At 38.6% G+C, this 21982-nt stretch overlaps 2 protein-coding genes across 5 annotated transcripts in view; one reads left to right on the top strand and one right to left on the bottom strand.

The window, feature by feature from the left end:
• CPD (carboxypeptidase D) overlaps positions 1-21982 on the bottom strand; it is a 155692-nt gene that overhangs the window by 106932 nt on the left and 26778 nt on the right. The gene's annotated exons all lie outside the window — the stretch shown is intronic.
• The window catches only part of TMIGD1 (transmembrane and immunoglobulin domain containing 1), a 39449-nt gene that overhangs the window by 4898 nt on the left and 12569 nt on the right, over positions 1-21982 (top strand). For 2 of the 4 annotated variants that reach the window (XM_074263797.1, XM_074263796.1), the window contains exons 2-7: positions 3919-4017; positions 5003-5281; positions 9871-10149; positions 16434-16537; positions 16965-17005; positions 17866-17977. In XM_074263797.1, the coding sequence (XP_074119898.1) occupies positions 3936-4017; positions 5003-5281; positions 9871-10149; positions 16434-16537; positions 16965-17005; positions 17866-17869 (789 nt within the window). In that variant the 5' untranslated portion in view covers positions 3919-3935 and the 3' untranslated portion in view covers positions 17870-17977. Of the gene's footprint in view, positions 1-3918; positions 4018-5002; positions 5282-9870; positions 10150-16433; positions 16538-16964; positions 17010-17865; positions 17978-21982 lie in introns of those variants that run through there. The other 2 variants (XM_074263795.1, XM_074263798.1) reach the window with 2 other exon arrangements.

Here is a 21982-nt window from a genome sequence, read left to right as displayed (position 1 = left end):
GACATAGGTATAGTTTAAACTCAGACTTCCTTAGACTCCAAATCTGACCCTTTATTCATTGTATCAGATGTCTCTGTCTTTATATATATATATCCATCTCTCTCTCTCTCTCTCTCTCTCTCTGACTCTCTCTCTCTGTCTCTCTCTGTCTCTCTCTGTCTCTCTCTGTCTCTCTCTCTCTCTGTCTCTCTCTCTCTCTGACTCTCTCGCTCTCTTTCTCTCTCTCTCTCTCTCTCTCTCTCTCTCTCTAACTCTCTCTCCTCTCTCTCTCTCTCTCTCTCTCTCTCTCTGTCTTTCTCTCTCTCTCTCTCTGTTTCTCTCTCTCTCTCTTTCTCTCTCTCTCTCTGTCTCTCTCTCTCTGACTCTCTCTCTCTGTCTCTCTCTGTCTCTCTCTGTCTCTCTCTCTCTCTGTCTCTCTCTCTCTGACTCTCTCTCTCTGTCTCTCTCTGTCTCTCTCTGTCTCTCTCTCTCTCTCTCTCTGTCTCTCTCTCTCTCTCTGACTCTCTCGCTCTCTTTTCTCTCTCTCTCTCTCTCTCTCTCTCTCTCTCTCTCTCTCTCTAACTCTCTCTCTGTCTCTCTCTCTCTCTGACTCTCTCGCTCTCTTTCTCTCTCTCTTTCTCTCTGTCTCTCTGTCTCTCTCTGACTCTCTCTCTTTCTCTCTCTGTCTCTCTCTCTTTCTCTCTCTCTGTCTCTCTCTCTGTCTCTCTGTCTCTGACTCTCTCTCTCTCTCTCTCTCTGACTCTCTCTCTCTTTCTCTCTCTGTCTCTCTGTCTGTGTGTGTGTGTGTGTGTGTGTGTGTGTGTGTGTGTGTGTATGTGTGTGTGTACATATACAAGGTGAACCTATGATTTCAAGCTCCTGAGAGGGATTCCTTCTACCAAAGTCAACTGGGCTCCTGACATGGCATTTACAGCTTAGAGAGCTGGCTGGTGCATCGAGAGGGAATGTGGCTTGCCCACACCGCTAGGAAGTGTCAGAGGGGCAGCTTGAACCCAGGCCTTCCTGGCTCTGATGTCAGTTCTCATCTCTACCCACTAGGCCACGCTGCTTCTCCTATTTCCATATGGGAGGCAGTGAAGCACAATGGACAGATTATTAGGCTCCAAGCCTGTAAGACTGGCTGTTAAGCCCCACCTCTGACACCTACTGACTACATGACCCTGGACAAGCCACTGCTTGCCCCGCACTAGAAATTCATTGAGATTATAAATCAGAGAGGTGCTGACCTACATTGATAGTGTTTCCTTCTCTGGGAGTTCCTTCCACTAATGGAATCACAGTCCAATCCCTGTGGGTTCATGTACATTCATGTATATATTTTTCAGTCTCATTATGTCTTGTTGGAGTATAGAGGTGACCCCAGTTTCCCACAGGCTCTTCTAGCAGCACAAGATCTGTCGGGAGCCCCCAAGCTATAAAAGCTTCACTCAGACAAGACTGTGTTGGCCAAATGTCACAGGAAGCCCCACCTACCCAAGATCAGTGGGCTCCTACATAGGCTGGGCAGGGGTGACTAACTTTTCAGTCATGAAGAAAAAATATATTGAATCATGGAAGAGTTTTAACCTACATTGGCAGAGAGAGGACCCATAGTAATGAATAGCACCTAAAACACTCATCTATGTGCTTTTTAATCTATGTACATCCCAAAATTGTAAATAATATGCTTAATGACAAAGAGTAGATCTAATTTATAAATATAAATTAGAAAAGGCTGCTTGGAGAAGGTGAATAGGCCTTAAAGGAAGGATGGAATTGATTTTTATGGGGTGGGACACTTCAGGTAATGGGAAGAAGCAGAACCATAACTAGGGATTCTAAAATCTGGGACTATTTCTGTATTTAAGGGAGAGAAGGGGAAGCAAGGTGGTCAGGACATGGAGAAGATGACCCACTTTGGTCAAGAGCAGTCATCTCAAGCAATTCCTGTAGGTGGGAGGATGGAAATAGCAGATAGATTGATGCAGGGATGGATGGGGTGAGGAAGAAGAGGCCCCAGGGAGAGCACAAGGTAGATAGAGTGGGGTTCTCCTTGTAGTTCTAGAAGGCCTGGAGCTGCAGAAGAAAACAAGGTAGCAAAAGAGTGAACTATAGGATCATTCCAAGGATGTGGCATGTGCCCACTATAGATGTAACTATAAATGGTGAGGGAGGTGGGGTGGTTGGGGAGAAAGGCATGCATAAAGAGGCATGGAGACAGGAGCAAGTGGCTTTGTCACAGTCATAATATTTCAGTGCTAAAAGACTTGTGTGTTCAGCTAGTCCAACTTTCTCATCTTACAGATAAAGCAGCAGGTCCAAAGAGAGAGAAGTGACTTGTACAGGTGATAATAAAGAAAATATCTCAGCTGGAATAGAGGCCTCGATGAAATTACCTCTGAGTTGTTGATTGGGGGCTAATCATGGAAACAGTGTCTTCTAACAAAACCCCTTCGACAAAGATGATCTAAGAAAGGAGTTGATGGGATCAACATGATTGTTGCTCAAATCAGAGCTATAACAAGTTTTATATCAGGAGTGGTGCAAACCAGGAAGGGACAGCACCAAAAACTTTAGCCCTCCTCTCATTCCAAATTCCCAGTGCCATTCCCCATGCCCTCTGTTCTTGCACAGTGGTAGAGACTTAGGGAGATCCAAAGAACATAAATGAGGAAGAGAAGGGAGAGGTTGAAAGGTAGAACTTGACCAAGAATAAGCTTAGCCTCCTACTTAATTCTTTTTGCTAACTAGGTGCTATATTCCTTTATTTCTCTGCCACTGAAGGATGGAAAATGCTTTTTACACCTCTAGATTTAGAATCATATTTAGGACAGATTTTTTTATTACTACCTCTCTGGGCCTCAGTTTTCTTCTCTGTAAAATAAAGTGATTGGACTAAGGTTCCTCTAAATCTATAATCCTATTATCTCAGTTTCCCACTTGGGAATGAAAAAGGATACCATAGGGCACTATTTCTCTATAACTAAAAATTATATTCTGGTTCTTTTCTACAGTGAAGAATGTATTCATTTCTATTTTCCCATCTTTGTTCTATATCTCACTCCTATTTTCTCCAGGGCAATGCCTCCTAGAGATTTAATTTCATTTTTTCTTACTATTTCTTTTTATTAATAATAGCCTTTTATTTTTCAAAATACATGCCAAGATAGTTTTCAACATTCACCCTTGCTTAATGCTGAAAATACTCTGTAAATTTGTAGTTTGGATTGTACAGCTGTGGGCCTAGATAACTCAGCTGGAATTTTAAAAAGTTGAATAAAAGACATTTCCTAGTAGTCTAATATGGTGTCCAGAGCACTGGATTCAAAGTCAGGAAGAACTGACTCAAAGTCCTTCTGACACAGGGCTCATGGTGATACAGCAGAAAGCATGATAGATTTAGAGTTACAGATCTGGGTTTGAATTCTGTCTTTGCCACTTTACTGCCTATGTGATTTTGGGCATCATTTAACCTTTTGGACCTCAGTCTCTTCATCTATTAAAAGTAGGAGGATTGGACTAGATGGCTTCTAAGGCCCTTTCAGTAAATCTATGAACCTTTGAGCCTATATCTTAACATACTGGCTTTGAGATTCTGGCAAATCACTTAACCTTTCCCTGAACTAGGTAGCTTTTTTAAGACTACAAATTTCAGTGGATAGAGCATTGGCCTTAAAGTTAGGAGTTCAAATCTGACCTCAGACACTTAAAATTACTAGCTCTGTGACCCTGCGCAGGTTATTTAACCCCAATTATCCTGCAAAAAAAAAAGACTACAAATTTAAGAATTGTTGCTGACCTGCCCTGACAGAAGGGAGAGTTCTCTGTATCAATGGGATCACAGGTTCTGTCCAAAAAACCCCACAAAACACAGGCCCATTGTATTACATGATTACCAATCACATATGAAATATAGAATCTTTTTTTTTTTTTTGGCAGATCTGACATTACTAAAGATGACCTGGAAGAAGAACATCCTAATGCGGAGCTATGTGTCACTCTTCTTAGTGATTTTACTTCTACCATGTGGGTTAATGGGTAAGTTAAAGTCTTTTTTTAAAAAATAAGTTTTACTGATGCCTTTTATTTTTTATATGACATCTCCCATAGGATCTTCTTTTGTCACAAAGAAAAATAAACAATACCAACTGACACAGAAACCACACTGGACAGCATTTGATTTCTACTAACAGGAGAGAATCTGTTCTCTGGAACAATACTGGTTGTTGTCTTTATCATAAATTAGGTTGCCTTATTAATGTTTTTCTCACTTGCATTATTCTAGCCATCCCTAAATGGGAGTTCTTAACTATTACAATTATATTGCTAAAACTTCTCATTTTATAGAAAGTATACAAAATCATATGGGAGGCAACTGCTGTGAACCTAAGGGTCATTATATCACCCCTAGGCTAATGGGAGGCTAAGAGAGAAAAAGGGTAGAGTTCAAAATAACAGTGACCAGTGAATATCACCTCACAGGAAGAAGATAGGAAAGATGGGAAGGATTTAACTCTATACCTATTCAGAAGGGAGGAAAAAACTGAAATCATAGCCAATTCTTTTTATAAGTGTAGGATAAACTAATAGCAATGATATTGCTAAATCAGATGTCAAGATCAAGCTTGGATCCTTGAGCAAATTACTTGATATTTTTCTGCTCAGTTTCCTCATTTATAAATATAGGAATTGAACTAAATTTACAGTGGTATACAAACTTGAATAGAAAAGGGGTCACTAAAGCACACATAAGGATGAAGGCTGCAATTTAATACTTCCTAGCTGTGTGACTGTGGGCAAGTCATTTAACCCCAATTGACTAAAAAAAAATAAAAATAAAATAAAAAAAATAAAAAAGGATGAAGGCTGCATATTGACTTAGAAAACCACATATTAACATTGTCTATTCTCTATTTTATTTTGACTCCTCTGAATTAGAGAACTTTTAAGATCTCTTCCAGGTCCATACCTGTTTATAATAATTTTTCTCTCTTTCTCTGTGTGTGTGTGTGTGTATTTCTAGATGTCATCCTAACTGTGAATAACTACAGTAAAAACTATGTCCTGACAACTAAGCGTGGCTCTTCAGAGTCTCTAAAATGTGCAGTTCAGAATCACAACCAAGATGAAGAGTTACTCTGGTACAGGGAAACTGGGAAGGTGGACCTGAAAGCTGAAAACAAAATCAACTCTAGTGACATCTGTATTTATCCTGTCAGCGAGGATGACAACAGAGTCACCTTTACCTGCAAGTTGCAACGAAACCAATCCATAAGCATCTCAGTGACTCTGAATGTCACTTGTGAGTTGAGTGGCAAGCAACCCTAAACTTAATCACAATCAGTTAAGAAGCATTTATTAAGCGCCTCCTATGTATCAGGCACTGTGTAGATACTGGTAATACAAAGACAAAAGAGATATAGTTCCTGCCCTCTGAGAGCTTACTCTCTATGGAACGGAGTGATAATAATACATATATCTGAAATAGAAATACTATGTATGTATAGCAAATGGATGTAACCTAGTTTTGGTAAGGAGGGAACTAGCAGCCCAAGGAGAGTGAAATCATGGAAGGCTTCCTGTACAAGGTGGCACTTAATCTGAATTGTGAAGGAAGCCACTGATTCCAAGAGGCAGAGCTGAGGAAGGAGTACATTACAGGAATGGAAGGCATAGACATAGGTGGGAGATGGAATGTTGTGTATACACAATAACTGGGTGGCAAAGTATGTGTAGTGGAATGATTATGAGTAGGAAAGTGTTAGAGAGCCAGGTTGTGACCAGATTTTAAATGCCCAAGAGAGGGGTTTATATTCACTCCCAGAGTCAAGAGGGAGTTGCAATGAATCTGCACTTTAGAAAAGTCACTTTGGCTGACAAAAGGAAACCCATTAAGAAGCTGTCACAACTGTCCAGGCCAAAAAGGAAAGCTGCCCTTGTGTGTCAGATAAAAGTTTCAGAGCTTAATGAGAAGCAGAATTTTGAGCATCCTTGTCCCATCATGGTTTGGAATCGGAAGGGCTTTGCTCCATTTCCACCTGAGTTTATACAGAACTGGAAAAGAAAGAAAGAAAATCATCTCACTTTCTTCTCCAATTGCATAATTAAGCCTGCTGGCTGCATATTTGAAAAGTGTGCTGTTTGTGAGACCCAGGAGTTCATGGGATGTATGAAAACAGATAGTGATCCAAATTTGGCCCAAGATTGTAGCTTACCAATTGCTGATTTAGACTCTGATGATGGAATTAAGTAGATTAATAATAATAATGATAATGAAAATTTTTATATAGAGCTTATATACTAGGCATAGCACTGAGTGCTTTATTATAATAAAATAATATTCTAATGGGAATCAAAAATAACTAAAATGACTCAACAACAACATTATGATATCTATTTATAATATCATGACTATTGAGAATTGTCCGTAGCCACTAATGGTTCAATGGCAGGTTGGAAGGAGGTGTCCACTGGAGTGCCTAGGCCATGGTCTCTCTGCTTAATTCTGTGTCATATAACTTTTTACCAATGGCATGTGAAAAGGTACTGTAGTGGAAAGAATGATGAATATGGAATCAGAGGCTGTCATTTGGTCATTTTCAGTCACGTTCAACTCTTCATAAGGTTCTCTCATGAACCATTTGGAGTTTTCTTGGTAGAGATACTAGAATAGTTGGCCATTTCCTTCTCCAGCTCATTTTACAGATGAGGAAACTGAGGCAAACAGGATTAAATGACTTGCCGGGTACTATTAAGTGTCTGTGGTTAGATTTGAACTTAGGAAGGTGAGTCTTTTTGACTCCAGGTCTGGCACTCTATTCACTATGGCGCTATGGGACTCAGAGGACTTAGTTTTATTTTAATTCTGACTCTACATAGTTGACCTGTACATTTAACCACTCCAGACTTTAGTGTCCTCTGTTAAAAAAATTAAAGTTAAAAATAACTAAATAAAAATTTAAAAAGTATTCGGCTAGATGCCCCCTTTAAGATGCTTCTGAGTTCTAAATCTATGACTATGTTTGGAAGAAGCCACAGAAGGCAGACTTACCAAATTTGCAAGTGACCCAAAGCTGGGAAGTCAAGTAATACATTGGATGCCTGAGGCAGAATCCCCAAAGATCTAGTCAGGTGAGACTCTCAGGAGAAAGCCAACAAGATAAAATTTAATGAGAACCAGCAGAAAGTCACAGAGCAAAGAAGTGATTTGCTCAAGATCACACAGGTAGCAAATAGAGCTGAGATATATTTTTCTGCAGTACCATCTGTTTTCCGAATAGGCCCAACAAAGGCAGTATCACAAGTATAAGATGAGAGAGGGCTGCCTAGGAGCAGCTCATCTGAAAGAGAGCTGGGGGATTAGTGGTGATGGATTGCAAACTCAATATAAATCAAAAGTAGGATGTCATAGACCCCAAAGCTGCTCTTGGACTCTAGCAGTGTGGTTTAAGATTGCTTAAGAGAGGCACAGGACATGATAATCAGCTGTGTTTAGGGCAGCTAGGTGGTGCAATTGAGAGAGCTTTGGCCTTAAAATTAGGAATTCTCTTCTTTCTAAATTCAAATCTGGCCTCGAATACTTACTAGTTGTGTGACTCTGCGCAAGTCACTTCACCCTGTTTGCCTCAGTTTCCTCATCTATAAAATGAGCCGAAGAAGGAAATGGCCAGCCACGCCAATATCTCTGCCAAGAAAGCCCCACATGAGGTCATGATTGAACAATCAATTGTACTATGCTTAAATTAGACCACATTCGCTTTTTGATTCCTCTTGTGGCTTTATTCTTTTCATGCCCTTTACTGCAAGTCCCCTTCTCGTGTATGGAGTATACCCCACCTTGCTCCCTGGCTAGCTAGAATGCTATCCATCCAATCTTGACCTCCTCTCTGGTAGAGCCCCATTCTTTGGATTTCCTTTTCTCCTCTCCCCTGTATTAGGACTTAGCTTCAGCTAGTTAGAATGGCTCTGATGAACTAATTTAGGTTGTAGATCTAGAACTGGAAAGGGAAGGAAAGGAATAAGGAAAAGGAGAAGGGGAAAGGAAAGGGGAAGGAAAAGAGGAGAGGGGAAAAGGAAGATAGAAGGGAAGAAGAAAAAAGAAGGGAAAGAGGAAGATAGAAGGGAAGGAGAAAAAAAGAAGAGGAAGGGAAAAGAGAAAGGAGAAGAATGAAGGTGAGAGGAGAGGAATCAAAAGGGAAAGAAGGAAGAAAGAGACTAAGTATATTTGGTTGGACCTTTGAAAGAAAGGGGAAAAAAAGAGATAAAGCATATCTAGTAGGACATTCCACGATAATCTTTTAGAACACAAAACAGGATATTTGGAAACTATCTGCTTTTCCCCAGCAACATCCCACACATCCAAAAAATATCTTCATGCCATTTCTGTTAGGCTGGACATAATTGAAACACATTCAGAAGATCTCTGAAAAGCCAAGACTTCAAAGGAGCTATTCATAGCACAGACTGTCCTCCCTTATTCCTGGGGAATCATACACTGTGTTTTGTGGTTTTTTCCCCTCCTCCTTTTCAAACCTGCTGCCCTCCTTTGTTGCCAGCTTGCTCCTCTATCATCTGGAGCACAGGGTGTAGAAATGAAAGGAGATTCAAGCCAGCCAGTTCTTCTGCTTGTTGAAGCCCTTGTGCACTGGGACCCAGCTGTAGAGTGGGAAGGATCCCTCCTGCACATCTTGTCCAAGGGAAGCCAAATGGCTTACCCATGGTCTTATAGTTAGAAATAATCAAAGGAAGGATTTTAACCCAATTCCTCTGATTCTGCCCTACAGGGACAAAAAATAGACATAGCATAAAGTTTAAAGATGATATGTTTGTTTCAGTTATTTACAAAAATTGGATGAGCTATATATAATGTAAAGGATTCAAGAACAATAGATTTAGAGCTGTAAGAGATTTTAGAAATAATTTAGTTCAATCCCTTCATTTTACAGATTAGAAAACTGAGACCCAAGGAGGGAGATGGATTATAGTAGAATAAGTTAGTTCCAATAGCATATAAGCTCCTTTTAGGCAATTTTTGTTTCTTTTCTTTTTTCTTTTTATTTTTTGTCTTTGCATTTCCCAGAGTCTGTCTCTGAGAGGCTACAATAAATTCTTTTGGAGTTGAATTAATTGATCAGAGTAGCAAGAATGGAATTTAATATTGATAATATAAAGACATATTTGGGTTGGAAAAAAGATAGCTTCACAAATACAAGATGGGAGAAGTATGGCTGGACAAGATCTTATCTGAAAAAGATCTGGTTTATTTTTAAATTAAAGACTACAAGATTAATATGAGTCCAAAATGCAATATAGTAGTCAATAAGGTGTCAATTAAAGTCAATAAAAAAATCTTAGGCTGTATCAAGGAGGCCTGATATCTAAGACAAGGACTGATGGCCTCTGAGGCCTCTTCCTGCTCTAGATACTATGGTGTTACAGTAGCCCCTCCTGCAAGCTTTCAGGGACAAATGTTCCCCAGGGAACAGTAGAATTTGGGTCCATCTCATGCATCTCTAGAAGTTTGCAATAGAGGCTATCTTATGACCCCATGTTCTTGTTCTGGCTTCAAATCCAGCACTCTTTCCATTGTGAAATGAGGCAAACTTAAATTTGTTTCCAAGGAAAACCATTCAAATAATTAGAGATACTGAGAAATTAAATGGAGGATAGCGGGCTTCCCCTTGAAACAAAAGCTAAATGGCTTCTTGTTGGTTATGCTGAATGCAGAAAAAATTCTGTTCTGAATGGGCTCTGAGATCTCTTCCAACTCTTTGTGGACAAGATCCTCAAAGCCTCAAAATAAGGCTAACTTTGCAGTGTCAGCAATGTACTATATTGGGAGTTTAGATCTTGCTAACCCACTAACTAAACCCAATTTATTGTACTGTACAGATGATCCTATTCTGAGTGGGAAAGACCTCCAAACAGTCAAGGAAGGAAACAGCATAAAATTAGACTGTAATGTGAAGTCCAACCCCCCGGCTCAAATGACGTGGTACAGAAACAACAGTGTCCTGAATTTGGAGAAAAACCATCACCAAATATATCAAACAAGCGAGCTGTTCCAACTGTCTATCTCCAAGACCCTGAAATCCGATAATGGGACATACAGTTGCCACGCAAAGACATCCAGTGATTTGAAGGTCATGAATTTCTACCTGATCATTGAAGGTAACTAATATAATAAAGTGATGAGAGACTTCCTAAGGAGAAGCTAGAATGGTGCCCTAGCTGTGGTAATCATTTACATTAGCTAAGGATGATGAAAATTAACTCTGAAGTGTAGGGAAAAGAACAATGAAACTGGAGGCAAAGAAATTGGGTTCAGATTTTGGCTCTCCTGATATAATGGAAAGAATACTTGCCATGAAGTCAGAAGACCTGAGTTCAAATTCTGCTTCTGACACTTATAAGATGGACAAATTATTTTACTTCTTTGGGCCTCTGTCTTTGGATCCACAAAAGGAGGATGTTGGATTAGCAGGAACCTGAAGTTCCTATTACCACTAAATCCTATGAACCTTTGTGATCTTGAGTAAGTCACTTGGGCCTCAGTTTCCTCATCTGTAAATGAGGTGATTGAACTAGTTAGTTTCAAGATACCATCCTGATTTAATTCTATGAGTCCCATGAATTAAAACACTGAGTCCCATGAACTAAAACACAGACCCAGCCAACGGTGTCTGGCACTAAAAATCCTGATAATTTTTCTTAAGAAAATTCAATCTTTCTTTCTAACTATTTTCACCAAAAGCTCTCCTCCAAGTCAAATGAGTGCAGAGAGATAAATATGTGCCTGAAATGTTAAGGAGAATATTTCTGAATTACTTTGGACAATGAAGCATGTAGCCACTGAAATTTTCAGGTTCAAGGTCATTGAAACATGAGCAAAGGGAGGAACAGGAAGTAAAGGGAGGGAATCATGATGCAGGAGAAAGACGACTTGATTTGTAATAAAAGAACCTTGACTCTCATCACTCCCTGTGTAACCTTGGTAAGATATTGCACTTCTCTCAGATCCAATTTTGATCCTCTATAATATAAAGGCATTGGACTGGCTGACCTCTGAGGTCCTATCTAACTTGGAATTCATGATCTTAGCAAAAGGAAACCAAAAAATATGAAAGAATTAGAGCAGATGCTCTTTCCAGTCCCTTCAAAATCTCACCTTAGGTTACTTACTCTTTGATTCTGAATCATAGGGTATTCAGTATATCACAGTATAGTGGGGTGGAAGAGACAACTGTGAAAAGTTAAAATGCTCCAAAATAAACTTGGCTTGCTTGGGGTTTATGATCTGTGCAAAGAATCCACCTGAGGTACTGTATGTATTTTTTCTTTCTCATATTTCTTGTATGAACAAAGGGAAAGACGAGATACCTACTGGAGCCAAAACTGAAAACACTTTTCCTGGTGAACGTGCAGTCAAACAGGCCTAACCTCTCCCTTCATCACAAAAGCAGATATATCATTAACTCCATGCATGGAATACACGGATATCTTTCCAGTGCCTGCTCACTTCAGGCATTTTTGTCAACTTTCCAAAATCAGTAGCATGCATGGAAATTCGCTGGCTCAGTCATAGGTCTTGGATGACTACATGACTCTGACCAAGTGCAAAATGGGGAGCAGAGGCTAACTGATCCCCTACTTCAGTCGTGAACTACCCCCTGAGTTGTTTCATTGGGAAAGAGAGTGATTTATTTCTGTCAGATACAAACCTTCCAAATCCAAGCCACAAAGAAACCCTTGGGGTTGAAATGGAGTAGGAAATTCCACAATAAGATTTCCAACTACCATGTTCACCCATATTTTGTAGGTTTACAAAGGCCTCAGGATGTAATATCCTAGCAAATTATAAACTAAACCCAAACTCAGAGGTGGGAAAATTAGACATCGACATAATTTAACCTGGTTAAAAAGCAATGGTGTAGGCGATGCTTCAGTCATGAAAGAAATATGAAGCTGATGTGTCGGGCAGGTTGCCAGGCCAGCTTTCAGATGTGTAGGATCCTGTTCTGGGTGGAGATATTCCAAACCTGCTAGTTTTTTCTTATTTCTGTATATCCCAGCAACTAACCTTCCTCCCTCCTCACCTTCCTTATAAACTGTCGTTGTATAACCTCTTGCTAATATTGGGCTAGAAAGTCAAGTCCTCTGTATCGATCTTTCAATTGCTCTCTATCCATGATAACACCCAGATTTAGGTGCTTAATTAAAAAGCTAGAAATCTAGCTTGACTGACTGAAAAGTACATTGGGTATCTCATCTTGAGCATAGACTCTTGCCCAAATATTTGGAAATTATTTTCTAAGAATCAGGATGAAGGTGGGGAAAAAAATCACACAAAACACCAGTTTTATGTGGGCTGGCATTAATGTGAGTTTAAAATCAGGTACCATGAAGCAATGGGATCTCAGTCATGGAAAGGCGGCTTTATATGCCTGCTCCAGCAGAGATTTTTAGTAGAGACTTGAGATCCAAATGTCCGGTACCTAGAATAACTGGGACTGAAGGGAATAGCTAGAAATCACGGATGGTTTTCAGTTTTCTAGACTGGTCACTTTTCCAGAAGGACCCACTTTTCTTTCTTCATTCTCCCAAGTTGTCCCTTCCAAGATAAACTGCAGAGGGAATCATCCACCTACCAACAAAGTAAAGGAATTTTGCCTCCTTCCAAATTGGATAGGTCAAGAACCAGGATCACTAAGGGAGCTAACAACTCAGTTGTTCCAATGAACAATTTCCTAGAAAATATCATTTCAGAAAAGAAGCCGTGAAAGCAATTAGATTGATTTACTCCTGAAAATTATCCATAGTGGGTAGAGGGGAGTGAATGTAGGACTGGAAGGGACCTCCGAGACCGTCTAATCATAGGATCATAGATCTAGTAGAGAGTCCTCACAGGTTATTGGACAAGAACAAAAACTCATTGAAGATAAAAAGTGTTAGATTTTTGTGCTGTATCCTGATGGGCTAGTATTGTACCTGAAACATAATGCCTAAATACGTGCTTTTTGAGTGAGTTAATCCAATCCCATCTGAGGACTAGAGAGGATTTGTCTCAGGTTATGAAGGTAAGTAACTTTCAGAAGCAGAATTTGAACTTCAGAGGCAGGATTTGAACTCCAGAGCCAGTGTTCTTTCTGATGTACCATATTACCTCCCAATGGAAAATGGTTGGGAAAGAGGGTGAATAAGGAATATCTGCATGTTCTCCAATTTCCTACTATGATCTACATACGCTACCATATTTCAAGGGAATGTGATTTCTGTTGCCACCCATGCTAATTGCATGGGTCTATAATTTATAATCTGAATGCCTCATCCTCTGGTTTAGTTCCCCACCACTTGACTGAAACTTTTCTCTCAAAGGCCATCATCTATTTCTTTGTTGCTCAATCGGATGGCCTTTTCCTAGTCCTCACTGCCATGCTCCACTGCAGACCACTCTCTTCTAGATCCTTTTTCATCTCTGATTTTTGTGACTCAGATTTGGTGTGGTTCTCTTCTTACTTGACCAACCAACTCTACTTTGTCTTCTTTCTAGGATCATCATTTATGTCCTTCATATCCCCTACTTGTGTGTTTACCCCAGATCTCTTTTTGTTCCTTTCTCTGGTTGTCTCCAAGTGAACTTATCTTCAGAATTTGACCAATGTCTCTCTGTAAATGACTTTCAACTTTACCTATTCAGCTGACATCTTTCTTCTGAGCATTAGTCTGGCAACTCCATTTGCTTATTGAATATCTCCATTCTTATGTCCCATAGATATCTGTTGTTTTTTTTTCCACAGAGCTAATTCTTATTACATCTACCAATATCCTATAGGTGCCCTGATTTTGCTGGAAACTACCTTCTGGTTCTGGTTTCTCTTTCTTTTTTTTTAAATTTATATTTTTTATTAATTTTTATAATTATAACATCTTCTTTGACAGTACATATGTATAGATAATTTTGTTTTTTACAACATTATCCCTTGTACTCCCTTCTGTTCCAAAAATTTCCCCCCCTTCCCTCCACCCCCTCCCCTAGATGGCAGGCATTCCCATACATATTAAATATTTTATAGTATATCCTAGGTACAATATATGTGTGCAGAACCGAATTTTGTTGTTGTTGTTGTTGCAAAGGAAGGATTGTATTCGGATCCCATAGATATCTCAAACATATGTCCCAAAGAGAACTCATTATCTTCTACCTTAAACTATAACTGCCTAATTTCTTTCAGGCTTCCCTGATTTCAGCATAGAAGCTATACTTAATTTTTTCTCTATCATATCTCTCTTATCCAATTAACTGTCAAGACTTACCAATTTTACCTGCTGAGAAACTTTCTCATCTGTCCCCTTCTCTCTACTCATTTGTAACTCTCATTGCTTTTTGCCAGGACTGTTCTAATTGGTATTCCTACAACCAGTCTCTTCCCTCTCCCATCCATCCTTTACACATTTGCCACATGAATATTTTCAAGGCATAGGTCTGACCATGTCACTTTCTTGCTCAATAAGTTCCAGACACTCCCCATTGTGGATAGCATTTTCTATCCCAAATCTAGGGGAATTGTCTTAGATCACTGAATTACTGAGAAGAGCTGTTATTTTACCTATCACGTTTACTTATTTGTATTTAAAAAAAAAAACCTCTCAATAGACTGTAAGCTTCCTAAAGATAAGAGCTGTTTCATTTTTATTCTTGTATCCTTATTACCCAGCAGGATGTATGGCACATAGCTGATGCTTAATAAATGCTAGTTGACTGGTTGATTATGCAGATGTTTAAGGCTCAGAGAAGTTAAATGACTTTCCCAGTCACCCAGCTAATAATTGGGCAGAGATGGGACCTGAACCCAGGTCTTTCTGGTTCGCCACATATCCACTATGTCATGTTCCTATCTGCCTGACTATCTATGTCCATCCATCCATCCATCTATCTCTGCATCTATCCATCCACCTATCTATCTATCCATCCATCCATCCATCCATCCATCCATCCATTAATCCCTCTACCTACAAATCTATTCATTTGGCTAGTCATTTATGGGCAGTGATGGTATAGTGGATAGTGAATAGAGGACTGCTTCAAAGTCAGGAAAACCTGAGTTCAAGTCCTGTCTCTGAGGCATCTTGGCTGTGATCCTAGGCAAATCACATAAACTCTTAGGAGTTTTTTTTAATGAGGAGCTCTCTTTATACTGATGAAATTGTAAATCTCAACAAAATATATCTACACAGGTACTTTTAAAATCTCTAATTTCATGAGAATAGGCAGTTCTTAGTGAGAAACAGCCTCTCCTGATGAAGATCAACATCTCTGCCACAACTTATAAGCCTTTGAAAGCTGCCCAGGATAGTAGGAGCCTGGGTAATGAACTCAGTCACAGAACCATTTGGGATCAGAGGCAAATTCTTATCATTAAAATCCACAGCAATCAGACTCCAAAGCCAGCCCTCAATATACTAAGCCCTGCTTTCTTGAATTTCAGTTCATGACCCCATTGGGAGTCTTGTATGTAAATGTGAAGGTTATTATCAGTAAATGTTTGATTTGTCTACCTATTTTGTACACCCATAAACCCAAGGTCTCAAAAATTTCTTGAGCAAAGGAGTTGTGAGTGGAAAGTTTAAGAAATCCTGTACTCAAGCTACCATATGCATCTCAAAGACAAAAATAGAGAATTCTTCTGCATTAATATCTTCTTCCAGTCTGCCTCCCAGAGGCATTGTGATTCAATGGGAAGAACTCTGGATGTAGAGAGAAAATAGCTAGCTTCAAGTCCCAGATCTAAAATGTATTGGCAAGCTGCTTCTTCTCTCTGAATCTTATCTTTACAATCGTTCCACTGAATGACCTTTAAGATCTCTTCTAAATTGAGTCAGGCAGTCAATCAGTAAACATTTATTAAGTGCCTTCTATGTGCCAGGCACTGTGCTAAGCACAAGGGATGCAAAAGACAGTCCCTGCCCTAAAAGTACTCTCATTTTAATAGAGGAGCTGATCTAGGGTCCTATGGTCAAAGTAGGGAAGGGACCCTCAGTTCCTATAGAAGAAGAGCTTAAATTCTGCTAGATCGTGTCAGCCTAAAGAGAACTGGGGCAACTGACCTGGAAAGACACTTTCCTTAAAGTTGATGTATCTGTCCTCTGAAAACTAGCTTAAATTTGGGAAGATTTATCATTAGGCTGGATCCAGGATACTAATTCTAATTGATGCAAAAATTCAAGTCAGGCTACTGAACCATAGAAGAGTCCAATGTGTTCTGATGGTAGGAATGCCCACGATTACCTCATGTATCCTTCAAGTAATAAAGCAATGAAAAGTGTGTGTGTGTGTGTGTGTGTGTGTGTGTGTGTGTGTGTGTGTGTGTGTGTGCTTGTGCATGACTATATGAATATGACATTCCATGATCTAACTTTTCATCCCTTTTTGTGATCTATATCTGAATTTTTCATAGATAAAGAAACCACTATTCCCATTGAACCCATTATTGCTGCTTCTGTGGTGGTCATCTTAACCATAATGTTTGGACTAATTGCAAGAAGAAAAAAGATAATGAAGGTACCTGGGAATTCTAGGATGGGGGAGGGAAGGAAAGGTGTCAAAATAATTTAAGGGAAGTCAAAGAACTAATTCTACAGAGCTGGACCAAGTTTCTGTTCTCTGTTTCTTTTCCAAAGGGAGGGAAGCAGTTGGGGAAGGGGAGGAACACACTGAGCTTGAAGTAACAGGACCTAACTTCAAAACCCAGTTCTTCCACTTAGTTACCTGTGGGACTGTAAGGAAATCCCTTCATCTGTCTTGGCTTCAGGTTCCTCATCTATAAAATGAGGGGCTTGGACCAGATAACCTTTGAGGCTCCTTGCAGCTCTAGCTCTGTGAAGCTCTAGCTTCCAGTTTCATCTCACTAAAACATCAAATGAAATTGCTAAAATTAAAGTTACTCCTCCTTCTGACAAGCAAAATCTTTTCTATGTTTTGCTTTCAGCTTTGCAGGAACACCAACACACCTCAAAGTGGTATAGCTATGTAAGTATTTGGGGATCAATGATTTTCCATCTACTTAAGATAGTTGGTAACCAGAGCTCTAACTAAGGTGGGACAATGGGGCTTTGCCTCAGGATCCCAGTGGAAAGAACCATACCTCTCTATGGCAGCTTGCTTTCCCTGCATTCAGAGTGCTCTCCTTGCCCTTCCTGCTTCCCTTGGTCATGTTATCTCCATCCCAAGGTTCACTTCCCCTATTGTTCTCTCTGCCTCCTACTACACTGGTGGTTGGAAGAGGTTGGTGACCTTTAGGTGAATGATTCTAGGCTGGCGTAGGTAATCCAGCCTCTCTTCGGAATGACTTCCCTTGGACAGACTGTCCTCATCATTTCCCCACAATTATAACTGCTGATAATCCAAGAGGATGGTTTTCCTTGAATATTCCTTCTTGGAGTAGGAGGAGGGAGAAAGGGAATCTGAAAGTGTTCCTACTGAATATAAGTGAGGTAAGACAAGCAAGGACAAGCTAGGTTGGCAGTCTGCCCAGACCTAAACACCACCTTCAGCCTTAGGACTTCACTTCTTTTAGAGCAATCTCTAGCTTATGAAATTGCCTTTCTATTGCTATGTGGTGTCAATGACTGAGAGGGCCTACCCTGAGGGAAGACACCCAGGTCAAACTCCTTCAGCTAGGGCTGGGAGCACACTGCATCCCAGTGCTAGGTTCCCTTTGTCTTTGGGGCACGAGTTACACTATTGGCTACTATGGAAGCTGAGAAAGCAATGGCCAGACTGGATGAATATGGCACTCTTTGAAGACCTAGAATGTTCCCCTGTTCCATGTGCAAGCTTCTCCATTGATGGAATTCTTGGCTTTCCTTTGTGCTTCTTTCTGATTTTAGGTGAAGAATCAAGCAGCCTGTCTAAAAGGAGAGGACAATACCAAGGCCTCTGGGTGTGGAGTCCCATGTGTGTTCCTTGCTTTTATTAAAATGTGCTTCCTTTGGTCAGTGTTGATGAAGTGTTGGGCTAATCATTTAATGCCAATCTAATTCTTTTGGCTAATTTGAGGTATGAGGAGGAGGATTAAATGGAAACAGAGGAAATCTTAGAATTTGAACAAAGCTTCTTCTCAGAGGTTAATGTAGTATGATCCTTCTTGCATGACATCCCATTTTCCACCTCCACCTTGCATTAGTATCTGGAATTTACTTGCCTTTCATCCCCCTTTCCTAAAAGCTCTGACTCCTACAGCATAGCTCAAATAGCTTCTTAGTAGGAGCCTTTTCTAATCTTCTCAGTTATTATTACTTTATTGCTTTCTATATATTTTGTATTTACTTATCTAGATACAAATTGTGTCCCTTCCTATCCCCCATTCCTACCCTCTGGAATATAATACATTCTTTGAAGGCAGAGAATATTATGTAGATTTTTAAAAATAATTGTATTCCCTAAAACAGGGCATAGCCTATATAGGGAAGTTAATAAACATTAGTTTAATTGAATTCCCATTTTGCTTGTATCTGATACCTTCTCAATCCTAGGATTCACTTAAGAGCACATTAAGACAAATATAAGATGGAGCCAGTCAAAGAAAATGTCTGTTTACAAGCACATCTTTTTTATACAACAATTTGTAGAACTATGCATTAGTTATGAGTCAATATATACTCAGTGAACACATTTAGACTAAAATACCTGACTTTCATTAAACTTTTCTCACCTTGATTCCTTACCAATGTGAATGTACCAATCCCAATTTCTTTTCTTTCAATTTGTACTTGTACAAGTTTCTCTGATAAAGGCCTCATTTCTCAAATTTGTAGAGAACTGAGTCAAATTTATAAAAATAAGAGCCACTCCCCAGTGGACAAGTGATCAAACGATATAAAATTTTCAGATGAATTTTCAAATTTTTCAAAGCTGTCTATGGCCATATAAAATGTTCTGAATCACTTAAAATAATTAAAAACAAGTCAGAGGTACTACCTCACACTATTAGATTAGCTAATAGGACAGAAAAAGAAAATAACAAATATTGAAGGGGATATAGGAAAATCTAATCACTAATGCACTGTTTGCAGAATTGAAAACTGATTCAATCTTTTTGTAGAATAATTTGGAATTGTGCCCAAAGAGCTATAAAATGATGTATATCCTTTGACCCAGCAATATCATTAGGTCTATATCTTAAAGGAAATCTTTTTTTAAAAAAAGGATAAGGACCTATATGTACAAAAATATTTGTAGCAATGCTTTTCTGGTGGCAAAGAATTGGAAACTAATGAGATACCTATATCAATTAGGGAAGGACTGAACAAGTTGTGATATATAATTGTGATGAGATGCTATTGTGCTATAAGAAATGATGAGTAAGATGCTCTCAAAAAACCTAGAAAGACTTATATGAACTGATGGTGAAGTGAAATGAGAAGAAACAAGAGAACATTATACACAGTAACAGCAATATTGTAAGATGATCAACTGGGAATGACTTAGGTGTTCCCAATGACACAAAGATCCAAGACAACTTTGAAGGACTTTTGATGAAGAAATGTTATCTATCCCCAGAGAAAGAATTGATGGAGTCTGAATACAGATCAAAACATATTTTTAAGAAAACTTCCTTTATTTTTCTTGGGTTTTTTGGGTCTATTTTATTTTATAATATGATTAATATATAAATATGTTTTGCAAGATATTACACATGTATAACCTACATCAAATTGCTTGCCTTCTCAATGAGGAGGGCAAGGAAAAAGGGAAAGAATTTGGAATTCACAATTTTGAAAAGGTTAACAATTTTTTCACATATAATTGGGGGAAAATATAAATACCAAATAAAAATTAAGAAAAGAGGGGGCAGCTAGGTGGCACAATGGATAGAGCACCAGCCCTGAATTCAGGAGGACCCAAGTTCAAATCTGATCTCAGACACTTAACACTTCCTAGCCGTGTGACCTGGGCAAGTCACTTAACCCCAGCCTCAGAAAAAAAAATTAAGAAAAGCAAAAATTGTAGCTGTATTTTTCCCCAAAATTACTGAGGTGCCTAACAAATGGTTATCCAGTCCTAGCCTGCTTGTGGTTCACCTGTGAATTTTGTCTTTATGTCTCCACTGCTTAGCACACTTCCTAAAACTTAAAAATCCTTGTTGCTTCAAAATCCTTGTTGGCTTGATTGGTGAAATGGCCCCTCTCCCTTAGAAGCTGCTTCAATGGTTTCAATTTTAGGACTGTTTTTATTTCCCTCTGTAGAAATGACTAACTGCCAGTGATGGAGGAAAGCAAAAGAAGAAATAGATAGCATAAAATTTTAGCAGGACTGTTGCTAAGTACTCAAGGACAAATCTTCCTTTTTTATGGTTCCCTCTTCTTTAGGAAATTCATCCAGGCAGGAAGACAGATTGTAAGGCAGTCTGGTCTAGAGTAGTTGTTGGTGATTTTAGTTTTCTGGGTAATCTCTGTATCCCAAACTCAGCATTCTGAGTGATCAGTTCAATTCCATAAGGTAGAATTTCTCAAAGTGAGATGCTTAGAAATCCAAAGACTCTTTAAAGACCAGAAAAAGCTCACAAGGATTATTTAGTATTATGAAAAAGAGATGAATTGGCGGTATTAGCTTCTCTGTACTGAAGATGTTCATGCAAAACCTGGGTGACTACTTGTCAATTATGTGTCTGGGAGGGATGTATATACACATTCACATACATGTATATATGTATATATACATACATATGTATATATGTGTGTATGGTTATAGATATATAGTGAAAATAAATATTAAATAAAATTATTTAATTCAATGATATAAATATATCTTATTGAACTAATTTGGTATAATTAAACTATGTTCTATATAATTAAATATATCATAGTTAATTTAATTATATATTATGTTAATCATATATTTAATGTATCTGTTTATATATATATCTTATATTACATGAATTTCCTAAATATATATATATATATACATGTATATATATATATATACACACACACATACATATACATATATAGAGTGAGATGTATATAACACACATTTATATTATAGAGCTATATAATTATATTTAGTTATAAACTGATCCAGATCCCAGCATTTTAAGCTGTGGTTTGCAACTCCATACCTGAATGTAGGGGGTCACTAAATTATGGTTTATTACCAGTAAATGTTTGATTTCTATACCTATATACCCAGGGTCACATAAAAATTTCTTGGACAAAAAGGGGTTGTGAATAGAAAAAGTTTAAAAAGCTTTGCTCTAGATGTCCAGTGAGGTCACTTCCAACCCTGAAATTCTTTGATTCTGTGATTCTGAGAGCTTAGCATGATGTTGAGAAGTGGCCCTGAATTCTGAAGATACTTAAATTCCAGTCTGATCTCTGAAACTCATTGGTTGCATGACTGGGCAATTTCTTTACCTTTCTGAGCTTTGTTTTCTCTGTAAAATAGAAATAATAATACTGCCAGGGATGTCTACCCCTAATCATTCTTGTAAGATGCAAATGAATGAATTAATTCTTAATTAAATTTTAAGTAGATAAGCCACCTGAAAGTTAATTAAGTTGCTTAGAATTGGCAGGTAAGGTTAGACATTTAATGTCTTAGCCCTACCTCCTGGAATTATGAATTGACTTTGTTCTAGGACATGGAATTCTCCTGATGATCTCACAAGCAAACTTATTCATCAGGAAAGAGTTTATTTACCTTTATAAGATCCAGTAACCTTGACTTATGATACGAAAGTATCATAGACAATTAACAGGAATTATAATATCACTATCTGTTAATCCCATTTTGATTTTCTCTTTAAATTAGGGAAAGTCTGGTCCTGGTTGTTTTATTGTTTTATTATTGTTGTTAATAATGATTTTTTTGCTCTGTTGAGTCAACCCAATCTGAATATATCTAAGGAAAGTACCTGGAACTCTGGAATTTGGGAATATTCCCATCACCATGACAATTTTCCATCAGTGATTTGGATAGATAAATGATTACTAATGTGTTGGAGTT

This window comes from Sminthopsis crassicaudata, chromosome 4, assembly GCF_048593235.1.
Source record: "Sminthopsis crassicaudata isolate SCR6 chromosome 4, ASM4859323v1, whole genome shotgun sequence".
Classification (NCBI taxonomy): Eukaryota; Metazoa; Chordata; class Mammalia; order Dasyuromorphia; family Dasyuridae; genus Sminthopsis; species Sminthopsis crassicaudata.
Note: the sequence above shows the minus strand (reverse complement) of the source record. Positions and strands in the feature narration are given on the sequence as shown.